General features: G+C 33.1%; 3 protein-coding genes across 4 annotated transcripts; 1 reads left to right on the top strand and 2 right to left on the bottom strand.

The window, feature by feature from the left end:
• Positions 1-1481: 1481 nt before the first annotated feature.
• Positions 1482-3035, bottom strand: LOC127066317 (group XIIA secretory phospholipase A2). Its single transcript, XM_050999880.1, has 3 exons — positions 2556-3035; positions 2054-2121; positions 1482-1977 (listed from the first exon to the last, which is right to left on the bottom strand). Exons 1-3 carry the CDS (start codon positions 2788-2790, stop codon positions 1654-1656), a joined length of 627 nt encoding a protein of 208 aa, XP_050855837.1. The 5' UTR covers positions 2791-3035; the 3' UTR covers positions 1482-1653.
• Positions 3036-3265: 230 nt separating this feature from the next.
• LOC127066320 (uncharacterized) lies at positions 3266-4133 on the bottom strand. The gene is made up of 3 exons (XM_050999883.1): positions 3993-4133; positions 3678-3796; positions 3266-3609 (listed from the first exon to the last, which is right to left on the bottom strand). Exons 1-3 carry the CDS (start codon positions 4114-4116, stop codon positions 3412-3414), a joined length of 441 nt encoding a protein of 146 aa, XP_050855840.1. The 5' UTR covers positions 4117-4133; the 3' UTR covers positions 3266-3411.
• Positions 4134-4943: 810 nt separating this feature from the next.
• LOC127066063 (Golgi-specific brefeldin A-resistance guanine nucleotide exchange factor 1) lies at positions 4944-13020 on the top strand. Of its 2 annotated transcripts, XM_050999306.1 has the most exons (15): positions 4944-5489; positions 5796-5994; positions 6068-6295; positions 6383-6489; positions 6556-7078; positions 7200-7591; positions 7713-7890; positions 7982-8097; positions 8183-8371; positions 8447-8782; positions 8903-9111; positions 9192-9437; positions 9515-10013; positions 10088-12148; positions 12611-13020. In XM_050999306.1, the coding sequence occupies exons 1-15, from the start codon at positions 5370-5372 to the stop codon at positions 12710-12712; spliced, it is 5505 nt and encodes a 1834-aa protein (XP_050855263.1). In that variant the 5' UTR covers positions 4944-5369; the 3' UTR covers positions 12713-13020. The 2 variants fall into 2 exon arrangements, with proteins under 2 accessions (XP_050855263.1, XP_050855264.1); XM_050999307.1 differs by lacking the exon at positions 4944-5489 and having other exon boundaries at positions 5853-5990.
• The last annotated feature ends 443 nt before the right edge of the window (positions 13021-13463 follow it).

Raw genomic sequence — 13463 nt, 5'->3', positions numbered from 1 at the left:
TTACTGATGAGTGCAACCTAAAAATGAAAAGCGTGTTTTCTTCCTTGTGTAACGTCACATCCACTTCTTATCTTTTCTTTTTTTTTTCCTTTTATTTTTTTCTTTATCTTCGAATTAAAAAACTTTTCCTCTCTGTAATTTTTCGTTGAACTCATCTTTGCGATATATTATTATTTGAATCTATAAACAAGAAATACGTCGTTTTTTAGATTTACATTTACGTTTAAAGGAAAGAAGTATCAAATGAGAAAGATTTTTGGAGTAAGGGTTTATGAGAAGAGAGAAGGGGAGGGGAGGGGAAGGGAGAGGGTGTAGCAAAGTAGAAAAAATGTTCAAAAAGTTTATTAATTTGATACAAATGAAAATATATACTACAAGAGTGAATAAAGTAAAAACGTGTTAGTTAGCAAACATACTTGTTCGTACATCTACGCTTTCGTCTTTTTTCCTCTCGTCGTTTTTTCTCGGCATTTGCCAAATCGATATATTTTCTTCTTTGATCCGGAGACATGCGCGTCCATAATTTTCCGGCTGCTCGAGCTATCACCGTTACATGCTCATTGGGTTTCTTGTTACGCAATCGTAAAAAAAAAATGATAAAGGGATTGGTGGAACGATTTCCAACAAAATTCTTCCTCAATATCTGTGAATTTCTTTTAGGGTTATTCACGTTCCTCGATTTCTTCGTCTTTCCATTACGATAACCTGTGCTACGCAAAGTAAAAACTGAAAAGTATGCTTTTGCAGATTTTTACGTTTGTTTTTCGTAACTTAGTGAAACGAGGTAAACGTTTTTTTTCTTTTTTTTTTTTTTTCTTATGTCTTGCTCATTTGATACTTTTTTATGAATAAGATTGTTAAGAAGTACGTGAAAAAAATATATATATTATTCAATTGTAAAAAGGTGGAGTTTATAGAACGTTACTCTTCTTTTTATTTTCTTTTTACTTTTTTGATTATTTTGTTCTTCTTTTCTTTTCTTTTTTTTTTTTTTTTATTTAGTCGATTATCATTACCATTTTAATAATTCGATGGAAAGGAAAGATCGTCGATATAACGCGAAACGTATCGGTAATCATAGTGACCGACATTGATTAAATTAACCTTATCGTCGCGAGGACAATGAAGAAAACGAAATAAATATCTTACCTGTCTTTGACGTTTGCTTTTTGGTCGTTTTGTGTTTTACATGGCTGCGTGGAGTTTTTATTTCCCATTCTCCACGTTATTTCCGTACTTTATGCGACCGTATTGTAACCATACATTGCATTACTTGAGAATTTAAATTCTACAGAATTACTCGAATTTCATTGCGATATAACATTCATATTTATTATTAAAATATTTTCATTTGTTTTGTAAACGAAAATAAATAGATGGGCAATAGGACGATGTCGAGGTCGACCAATAAGGACTTTCGAAAATTAGTCGTACAAATTTTAATATGAAAAAAAAAAAAAAAGCAGAAAATATATTTAAACTTTTGTGTACATCTATGTAACGTAACGATATATTAATGTTTTTGTTTTAAATACAAAATATTTTATGTACTCTCGATAATGGATTATATACAAAGGTAAGGGAACATAGAGACGACGCAAATTTTAAATAAGTAAATTACATAAGGAGAAACGCTAATTACAAATAACTAAATTACAATTCCCCACCGGCTTGTGCAGCCTTTTTAGGTTTTTTATTTTTACTCCATTTATCTCCGCAATAGCAAGCTTCTTTTTGAGCATCCATATAGCTCTTACATCCTAGGGCCGTAGTACCCGTGAATAGCATTTTTGCAGCTGCTTTGCAGGTATTGACAATCGTTATTCCAGAACTTTGATATCCGTCGCAGTATTTGTACAGACATCTTTTAAATTCTAAATCGCACTTTTCTTTGTCCGAATTGCATGTGTCATAACAGATGTCGTGTTGATCGCAACACTTTGTCATTTCTGCTAAAGGCAGATACTCTTGGTTTATCTTAAAAATAGAAATAAATCACATTAAATCGTTTCTCAAATATGCAATATTGAACCTTATCGAATAGTTTTACAACCTCTATTCCCAACGAGCCGCATCCGTTACTCTGTGGTTTGTGATTCCAATCCGCTTTTGGTGTAACTCCTGTAAATACAAATCATCGCGCCATTTTCTAACGTACACAATATACGTTTCATGAACGACCAATAAGCGTGTTCGTAAATAGTACGTCCAAACGAATTGGATTTCATGGTTAGAACAATTTACAAATTTACAATTCATAGATATCGAACCTTTGATGGATTTTATCGCAATTTATGAAGAGCTTCAAAAATGACGCATTTTATACATACTGATGATTTTATTGTATTTTCTTCAGATCGATAAAATGAATATAGTAATTTCGCGATTCGTAAATTTATGTAAAATTATGCAATCGTTAAACGAAGTTTTCATTTCTGCAGTATCGTTCGACCAATAATATAACCGCAATAAAAACGATATAAAAATAATTTAGTGAGACGAAGAAGAGAATATATATTTTTACAGCAAAGTACTGCCAATAAGTACATACGTACCTCCGGGACAATAGAAAACACAATTTTCTTCAACAGCGGCATCGAATACCTCATGTATATCCTTGATTTTTTTCGCTACGGTTATGGCATTTTCAAATAAATCTTGAAACACCGATTCGGCCGTTAACACAGCATCTCGTAGATTTCCCAATAATCCAGCACCATAACCGGACCACGCGTAAGCGAGAAATGTCAGAACGTAAACCAATATTTTCCGATATTGTGAGAAGTCCATCGTCGTTTGCTCGTTAAAAAATTTGATGGATACACAGTTTGTTCGATATATGTATTTAGGGATATTTTTAGGCGAATTGGCTCATCTAAGTGAAATCTACATTTGTAGACACGTGGTGATTGGAGACCCGTAAACCGTTGAATATCATACGCGTCGGACATACGTGTCCCGTATGAGCGAAATTGCATTTGTGTATGCATGTAATCAATATGTATAATTAACATTATCTTAATGCCGTGTAATTAGTTCATTTTATTGTTACTTTGTATGATTCAAATAAATTATTTATTTTTATTTTTACGATTATTAATATCTTTATTTATAATAACTTGGTATCATATCTACGTAAGATTGTATAATATATGTAAATGTAAGTAGTCAATAGCTAATATAAGTGTTTCTATATTTTATGGGATAGTCTATGGATGGATAAGTAATTGTGATTGTTATGAGTAATGAATTATCACCTTATAAATACTTTTAAGTCAAAGTATTTATTGGAATTGTTATTACATATAGAATTCAGTTACTATTGTTATGTAACATAGTATAGAATGCACGGTATCATGATTATTTGATATATTACATAAAGAAACCAGGTACATGCTCTTTACCAACAATTTAAAATTTATTCTGTAATTCTCCGCTATCATAAAGCTTCTTTATATCAGTACCTCCTCCAAGGCATTCTCCTTTAACAAATACCCTAGGAACTGTTCTCGCACCTGTTATTTCTCCCAATATCGATTGGATTTCTTCTGCGTCATCCCTTTCATCCAATTCAATGGCAGTATATTCTTTTTTCAACGATTCAAATACCTATTAGAAATGTATGCATTTGTAAATATAACTGAATCGATTTCGTTACGTAAAAAAAGTATACATACTTGTTTTGCCATTTTACAATACGGGCAACGCGTCTTGGAAAATATAACAATTTGATCTGAAGCGATCAGTTGATCGACCATTTCTCGTGTTGCAGGCATGATCTTTTGTGTACTGGAAACTGAACCCATTGAATTGAGCTAAAGAAATTAGTTATCCAGGTATATGTGGTATTACAAGGTATGATCAATCATCTTAACTAATTAATCTTAAGATGACATTATAGACTCGTAACGAAAACGTCTTAGAGTAATAAATCGTCTAAATCGAAACGACTTAGAGTTTAAATTATTGTTATTTCTTTTGCTTTCACTTACAGTCGTCGTTGTAGTTAATATAATCGGAATTATGTTCACTAGGTATATCTTCCATGGTACCAATTAAAGCTATAGTGATTTTGTAAAAATTTATACGCAGTTTATTTCTTATGAAAGAATACATGATGACTGATAGATACACTATTGCAAGGTCGAATTACAAATTTTTTTTATACGTATTGTTATAAACGGTTAATAAACCATAAATTCATGTAAATTAAAGGACTTTATATGGTCAAGACCACACCTAGAATTCATTCAGCTTCTTAAATGATAAATTTCTCTCTTTTGTTTTAGAAAAAATTAAAACCCGTTATTCATTTCTTATTTTAAAATATTTGGCTATTAAAAATGTTGGCTATAACGTAAATAAATTTATAAAAAGTTTTCCGATCTTTGATAATCAATGAATAAAAATATGTGAGAAGCTGCAATGCAGGGCCACGTATGCCCGATTCGTTTTTGTTATTTCCTATATTATGTGTTCTTTCAATATAATAGAACACAAAATGTGTATTAATTATTTAAGCTATTACAAAGTAATAAACAAATGAATTTTCGAAAACTATATAAAAGTAAATTTACCTTTTAACGTTACTGTTTCTTAACGATAGATCTCTTCGAATATCTATGACAGAGTATCTTCAAATTTGAAAGAATATTGTTATACGATATTTAAAATTCACTAAATTTCATTAAAATGCACAGTAAAATAAGTTAAAATGATCTCGATGAATCGATAAAAACCGCGCTATTATGACTTATAATGTCGTAATCTGGGTTGCATGTAATATTGTAATCAAATGTATAATCGTAATAATAATAAATTTTCCTTGAATTTCTACTCTACCAACCAATGAAATTAAAATGCACGTCGATGATAAATAAGCGATCTAAAAAGACGTAGTCTCTGCTCAAGCGCAAGTACTTGTGCGTTCGATTGAGCCGATTCTGTGAATGAAACTTAACACATAACTACAATCGATTATAGTTATATTATTCTCCAGTTATATAGATATATTTTATTCAACCTGATAGAACAAAAAATCTACTACTATATTTAAGATTTATAATTTTTGTTAACGGAACATGAATGAAATAATCAACGATGTTAATTTATTAACAATTTATTTGACTCTTATATAGACGTTGAGTAATCGTCAGTAAGTTCGTTGTTTAACAATTTTATGTCAGAACGGTCGATAACGTCGAGAGGAGCACGACGATGAAGAAAATTGTCTATCTTTATGCATTCTGAAGTTTATGATTATCGTGTTGGAAGTGTTCTACACTCCTGACACTTGACGTTACGAATTATCAAGTTACTTGTAAGGGCTCCTAAATACAAACATGGCGTAAGAAATAATAACAGCGAAAATGAGCAGGATCCCGAAAACGGCCTGTCCAGGAGGCGGCCTTTATGTTGTCGAAGGCGAGGTCTGTCTCTTGGCGACAGCGATGCGACGAGGTACCCGATGGTCCTCACATTCTCATCAGGTTAGAATCATTCTTGTCAATTATTTATTTTCATAAGAAACAAGTCTGTTTCGAGGAATCAGTATTAAATGTACACGTCCAAGCATACTGTCGTTTATTTTTTTTTTGTCTTCATTAAGCATATGCATTTCAATAATTCTTAAATCAAACAGGTTGTAACGACAGTATGGCAGGTGGTTTTGAATAGAAAAGCTAAGATTTATTAAAGTAAACGAATCAGAGGATAATCATTCTTTGTTTTAATTCATATTTCCGATTTATTCATATTCGTATTATTTGGTGTTGCGATATTTTTTCATCGTTAAGGACGACGATCAGGATGCCCTTATAAAAGGCTTGTCGACGTTGAAGGAAGCGTTGAATGAGGTAAAAGATTTGTCTCAGTTGGAACCTGGTGTATTCTTGGCTCCGTTTCTTGAAATCATACGTTCTGAAGAAACTACAGGACCCGTTACCAGTCTTGCATTATCTGCCGTTAATAAATTTATATCTTATGGCTTTGTTAGTACGTATTATGTCATTTTTTTGACGTTATACCGAGTTTCGGATATTTCATAAATTTCATTTGATCATTTTAGATCCTGATCATTCTGCAATAGCAACGTGTGTAGAAGCAATAGCTGATGCCGTTACTCATGCTAGATTTGTAGGTACAGATGCAGCTGGAGATGGAGTTGTTCTTATGAGAATATTGCAAGTTTTAAAAGCACTTATGCTAGCACCAGCAGGGGATCATTTATCCAATGAAAGTATTTGCGAAATAATGCTTAGCTGTTTTAGGATATGTTTTGAAACACGTCTTAGTGGTATGCATTAATCAAAATTACACACAAAAAGTATACAATTTTATAAAATATTTAGCATATTTTAATCACTTTTTATCGTATGCTTAGAACTTTTAAGAAGAACAGCAGAGCATTGTCTACGAGATATAGTACAGCATCTTTTCACTAGATTACCATTGTTCGCTGATGACACAAGAGTTTTATTGAGTATGAAGGTATGTTAATAATTGATTGAGTTTAACAGGTATAGAATATTCTCTTCCTTTTCTTTTTTTATATAGAAAATGAGAACGAATAGTATGGAAAGTACACGTACTAAACATAAAAAGAATAAAATTCATTCCAAACCAAGATTAAAATCGAATGTAGATGATATCGAAGATGAAACGCATCTTTTGAGTTCAGTCGATAAAGTTAGAGCAGAAAATGTAGCTACTGCGCCTGTTACTGCAGGAGGAAACATTGTAGATATGCAAGGTTCTTTAGATCATGGAACGTCATCTGATAAAATAGAAGATGAAAAGAATGATAACAAGGAAAATAATAACAAAACCGACAATAGCAAGAGCGAGTCTATTAAGGATGAAATTTCGGAGGAACAGAAACAAGAAAATTCATTGAATGACACGAAACAAAAAGTTCACGGTGAGATAGAGAAAACTGATAGTATTAATGGATCACAAAAGGATGAAATTTCCCAAGTAGAGATAAAAATTTTAGGAAAGGAAGATATAGTTAATACAAAAGGTACATTAGAAGAAGAGTCTAATAATTCTCTTAAACAAAACGTAGTGGAGGGTCAAGGTAATAAAAATGCGCTTGTTTTACATAACACTTATAAACATAAATAAATACACACACACGTGCGCGCACGAATCCACGCACACATATACACACACACAATTCTTGGTCTTTTATTTTTTAGAAACACGATCAATAGATGAAGAAAAATGTATTGACACTATACAATCACCAGTTGGTAGTGTAGAAGATTTATCCACAGACGAAAGTATTACTAATACATCTAAAATATCGAAAACGAAAGAACCAGAACAAATAGAAGAATATATTAATACTCAGGGAGTTCGATTTATGCCACTTCAACAATTAGCACCATATGGTGCTTTGTGTGTGCGCGAGCTATTTAGATTCTTAATTTCTTTATGTAGTCCTCTTGATAAACAAAATAATGAAGTTATGACTCATCTGGGTCTTAATTTATTGCAAGTAGCATTGGAAATTGCAGCAGATGCTTTATCTAACTTCCCATCTCTACTTTTATTGGTGAAAGATGATCTCTGTCGGAATCTTATTCTGGTAAAAATAAAAATTACAAAATTATGTAAGATAACATGATCAAATCAAAATACAAGCAATGAATACGATCAGTATTATTTTTTAAACACTATTAATACAGTGATTCTTTTGTTCGTAACAGCTTCTTGGAACTGATAGATTATCGATTCTTGCTGCAGACTTGCAAGTATCTTTTTTACTGTTTGAATCACAAAGAGAGTATCTCAAATTTCAAATGGAGCATTACATAATTAAATTAACAGAAATAGTGAGCTCAGATTCTAATAGGATATCGTACGAACAACGTGAATTAGCACTTGGTAAATATTTATTGAATTTTTAAACAAATTTGTTTCTCTCGTATCAGTATATCGGAACGTAACTAATATCAGTTCGTTTTATTGATTATAGAAGCTATCGTAAGGCTATGGAGAATACCAGGATTACCAGCAGAATTGTATCTGAATTATGATTGTGGATTGTATTCGACAAATCTTTATGAAGAGTTAATGAAATTGCTTTCTAAGGTATGTTAATATCAAAAACATACAAGATAGAATTTATGAGATCATCATTTAAGATTTTGATTCTCTATTCACTGTGCTTTCATAGAATGCCTCTGCTCTTATGGGTAATATGCACAGTATGCAATTCATTTCCTTGGATGCAATATTTATGCTTATTTCTGGCATGGAAATTAGATGTAAAGGCTACAAAGAATTATGCAAATCTTCCAGGCATAGTACCTCACAAAATCTTCCAACGCGAGAAGAATTACTTTCTATAAAAACAAATAAACGGGTATGTTCTTCTTTTTATATCAATTCTTTTATATAAAGTTATTAAATGCACAAAATAATAAATCTTTCTTTTTAGTGGTTGATAGTAGGAACAGAAAAGTTTAATGAAAATCCTCGAGAAGGAATCACGAAACTTACAGAACACGGGCTTTTAGGAGGTAGTCCAGGACATCCTGATCCGGAAAAGGTTGCTAAACTTTTGAGAGAAAATCCTGGACTTGACAAAAAAGCCATTGGTGAATATATAAGTAAGAAAGAGAATAAGAATATTCTTAATTGTTTTGTACACAATTTTGATCTAAGAAACACTCGGATCGATCAAGCTCTAAGGCTCTATTTAGAGTCTTTCAGATTACCTGGCGAAGCTCCACTTATTTCTCTTTTGCTTGAGAAGTTCGCTGAACACTGGCATGTGAGTTTATAATAACGATAAAAGTAAAATTTTTTTTCTTTTTCCCTTTTTTTTTTTTAATTCAATTTGTGAAACATGATTATTAATTAATGATTGAATTACTTCCATTTATTGTTGTAGGATAGTAATGGCAAACCATTTAGTTCAGCAGACGCGGCATTTACTTTGGCATATGCAGTAATTATGTTAAACGTTGATCAGCACAATTATAATGTCAAAAGACAAAATAATCCTATGACCGCTGACGAATTCAAGAGAAATTTAAAGAAAGTAAACGGTGGTGCTGACTTTGATCAAGATATGTTGGATGAGATATATTCTTCTATAAAGTGAGGATTTTAGAAAAATTTTTTTTTATACTACTTTTTAGCTACACGTTAAGTTTCATAATTTATTTATTACTTGCTAGGGGAGAAGAAATTGTAATGCCAGCTGAACAAACTGGTTTAGTTAAAGATAATTATTTGTGGAAGGTATTATTACGTAGAGGTGCTGGTCCAGAAAGTTCATATTTGAAAGTTGGAAATGCTAGTGAGATTGTTGATAAAGAATTAGCAGAGCACGCGTGGGCTCCGATTATAAGTGCTTTGTGTAGAGCATACGACAAAGCACCAGATAAAGCTTTGCAACGCAGAGTAGCTCAGACATTTCTTAGGTAAGTTATACTTTCGTATCTTTTTGATTATTTTAACAAAAAGATAAAAAGAAAACACTAATCTCTTTTAATTTTAGCTGTGCTGCTATAAGCGCTCATTATAGCATCAGTAGTGACTTAGATACTCTTGTTGTCAGTCTCTGCAAATTCACAGGACTAGCAACAGGTGGTGAACCTGAACAAGTTGTTCTTCATATAGGAGGTAGTGGAAAATGTCAATTAGCTGCACGTACGCTTTTCAAAATTACGCATTCACATGGGAATGCTTTGAGAGCATCATGGAAAAATATCGTCGATTGCCTGCAAGCGTTGTACAAGGCAAGATTGTTACCAAAGAGCCTTACAGAAGGAGAAGATTTTATAGATCCGTCTGGTAAAGTGTCTTTGATTCGAGAATCAACAACACCGAAACAACCTCCGGTCGATCAAGGAATATTATCCAGTTTGTACTCATATATCGCGTTAGATACTTCTCGAATGCCTCATCCCGCAGAAGCAACCGCTCGCAAAAGAGCTACCGAATTTGTAGCCAATTGCTATTTAAAACAAATTATAGAAGAAAGTAAATTCTTACAGGTAAACGATCGATCAAATTAAATTATTAAAACTAGTGTTCCCTCATAATTTATAATTTTTTTAAATCTTTATAGGTCGAATCCCTTCGTTCACTTATCGGTGCCCTTGTGTCGGCAAATTCAGACGATGAAGATATTTCAGTTTTTCTATTAGAATTACTATTAGAAGTGACCATTCAAAATCGGGATAGAGTAATGTGCATATGGCCGATAGTACAAGCTCATTTGGATGGTTTATTAACTACAAGCGCCAGAGAAAATCATCCATATCTTTTAGAGAGAGTAACAGTGGGTATGCTGAGATTGGCTATCAGATTATTACGCGGAGAAGAATTTGCATATACGGTTTTACCACCTTTGCTACCTTTGACTCATCTACCTTCCTCCGCTTGTCCACCCTTGGCAAGACAGATCGCTTACGGATTGTTCGAATTAGTAAAAACAGGTGCAGCAAATATTCATAATACAGAAGATTGGAAAGTTGTATTTAATTTGCTGGAGTGTGCCGGAGCGGGTGCTTTGTCACCTAAACAGACAAATACTGTAGTAGATGAAGTAGCAAATAGCAGAGCATCTGTCCTTGATCCTAGACCTATCAGTCCTGTACCGGAGTGGGTACTGGTGTCGCCAACAGGAACAGAAGCACCACTTCCGGTTGCTGCTGATACGATAGTTCTAGATCGAGACCTGCAACCTCACGATCCTGCTGCTTTAATCAAGTGTTGTGAAAGTTTGACCTTTCTAGTTCGAGACGTGGCTCACGTAACACCATTCAATTTCGAGATGTGCGTTCGTTGTATAAGAACTTTTGCCGAAGCTGCCCTTCAATGTGCTGGAAAACGTAACAGAATACATAGTAATACGGAAGAACCACTTGGTTATCAACAATGTCCTATACACCTTTTGGATTTGATGCACGTATTGCATACAAGAACTGCTCATGTTTTTCGATGGTGGGCCGAAGAAGGTGGAACCACAGAAGGAGTTTCTCTTTGGCCTCAAGCTTGGAGACCTCTTTTGCAAGGAATTGCGCGTCTATGTTGTGACGCTCGTAGACCAGTTCGTACAGCAGCTATTACAAATTTACAAAGTACATTACTCGCTCATGATTTGGCTCAACTGACGGCCATCGAATGGTCGCAATGTTTGGAACAGGTGTTGTTCCCTTTGTTAGCTCAATTACTTGGACCTATTGCAACTAATGATCCTATCGGCGTTGAAGAGACAAGAGTTAGAGCTGCCATGCTATTATCAAAGGTCTTTCTTCATCATTTAACACCTTTACTAACTCTTCCTGGATTTCTTCCTCTTTGGTTGACAGTACTGGACCTATTGCGTGCTTACATGCACGCAGACAATAGCGAGCTTTTGTTCGAAGCAATACCTGAGTCCTTGAAAAACATGTTGTTGGTAATGTCTTCTGCAAACGTGTTGGCACCTAGTTCCAATTTGTGGGCTCCAACGTGGAGAGCAATCGATGGATTTTTACCAACGTTAAAGGCAGAATTATTTCCTGAACCACCTCCTCCGCCATTATCATCGCAAACGCAGCAAGTTCCACAAGTTATTAGTTTAATTGGTCAACAACAACCTTCATTTTCAAAAACCGTAGCTCCTCAAACAGAGCTTTCACATTCGCAGAAAGAAAATACTTCTCATACATTGGAAGTAAAATCAGGCGCATCTGAATTCGAAGGTGTTCCACGAACCGGAGGAATCCCTATTCCGATTTCTTTACCTCCTCTTGGATTTGAAAGTAAGGAAACGCAACAAGTAATCACTTTAGTAAATCAACCACCACCAAGCGTATCCAGTCCAGTTGCAGTACAGCCAGCTGCTCAACGTGTATTCGATATTTGTCAAATAGTGCCACATAAAATGGAAGTATCCGAACAACAACAGCTACACCCGCAGTCGGGATTAAAAGAAGAAGATATCGATCGACTTTCGAAGATAAATCAAAAAAACGAGTATTCTACAACGCAGAAATATGAAAAATGGATACAGCAGCATTCTTTGCAACAACAAAAATGTTCGTTAGAAGATCCCTGTACACAGCCCTTCGTTTACAAACAAAATCAGGAGTTTCAACATATGGCAACAGTGAATCCCTCACATTGTGCTGATACATCTGAGGTGAATCAATGTCTTGTGTCGTAGCAATAAGAGTGACACGTACCGGGTGTCGATTGATTCTATTAACGTTTTTTCTTTGAATTAGACTGAAGTACGTTGTAAATCATTTCGAGTTAGAACAATTTTTGATAAAGCAGCTAGCTAAACCGCAATAAATAGCGAATTAATCGGGATATTATTAGATTTAAGTATTACTTAAAACGTTTGATACGTGCCTTATGTCCACTACGATAGTAGGAGAAAGAAAATAGTAACCAATAAAGTGCTATCTTTGTACCGAAATAAGTATCAAGATAGTACGAGATATTATTTTTATATATAAGAATCTTTGAATATTTTTATAATAAATTTTAAGAATCAATAAGACATCCAATGATATATTTCCGTATAGAAATTTATAGAAAACATCAGTAGATATTTGTACTTATTGATGGAGAATGTAATTGTCTATTTTATTTGCAGACGACGACAGTAGATACTACAGCGACAACGATGTTTAATTCTGCAGCGTATTTTAGCGAGGATCCCGCGGCGGACCGTCTGTTCGTCGTAACAAATCCTTGACGACTGTACATTCGTTATATATATTGTATTATATAACTATTTCTATAAAGGTAAAATCATGTTTTACAGATGATAAATTTTTAAGTACTATAGATCAGTATAATGTCGGGTAAAAATGAAACCATACATCTTTGGCTTGTATATTTGGCACAGCGATGATATATATATATATATATATATGTATATATATATATATGTATATATATATATATGTATATATATATATATGTATATATATATATACATATCATATGTATACATATATATATATATACACATAATATATTAATAAAAATATAATAATATGATATGTTATTCTACTTGATTCTCTGTACAATGTGTTATTGTTGTGGATATTTTATTAGATTTCTCCTTCGAGATAGCCAGATTTTTTGTTGGTTGTAAATTTTTGATAACCGCTCTTAAGTACATAAAACATACAGAATTTAGTATTGAATTTCGTAAATTTTCCTATAGGTGATTCATGTGATTGTTAAAGTTTGTTAATGCTTTATATAATGCCGTATTCAGAAATTATATAAAAACCAAAGAAATAAATTTACGCACTTCAGTCAAGACATAGAAATATTTGAATCGAATCACTAATTTTTTCGACGTCTTTGATCAAATAATAATCATGATAATAAAATAAGAATTTTAATAATAATAATAATAATTCAACTCAAATGTATTTTTTTTCATTAATCTCTGATAATTTTATGATAATATTAGCATTGCATATTTGCAGAAA

This window comes from Vespula vulgaris, chromosome 9, assembly GCF_905475345.1.
Source record: "Vespula vulgaris chromosome 9, iyVesVulg1.1, whole genome shotgun sequence".
Lineage (NCBI taxonomy): Eukaryota > Metazoa > Arthropoda > Insecta > Hymenoptera > Vespidae > Vespula > Vespula vulgaris.
This window is presented reverse-complemented; position numbering and strand designations above follow the sequence as displayed.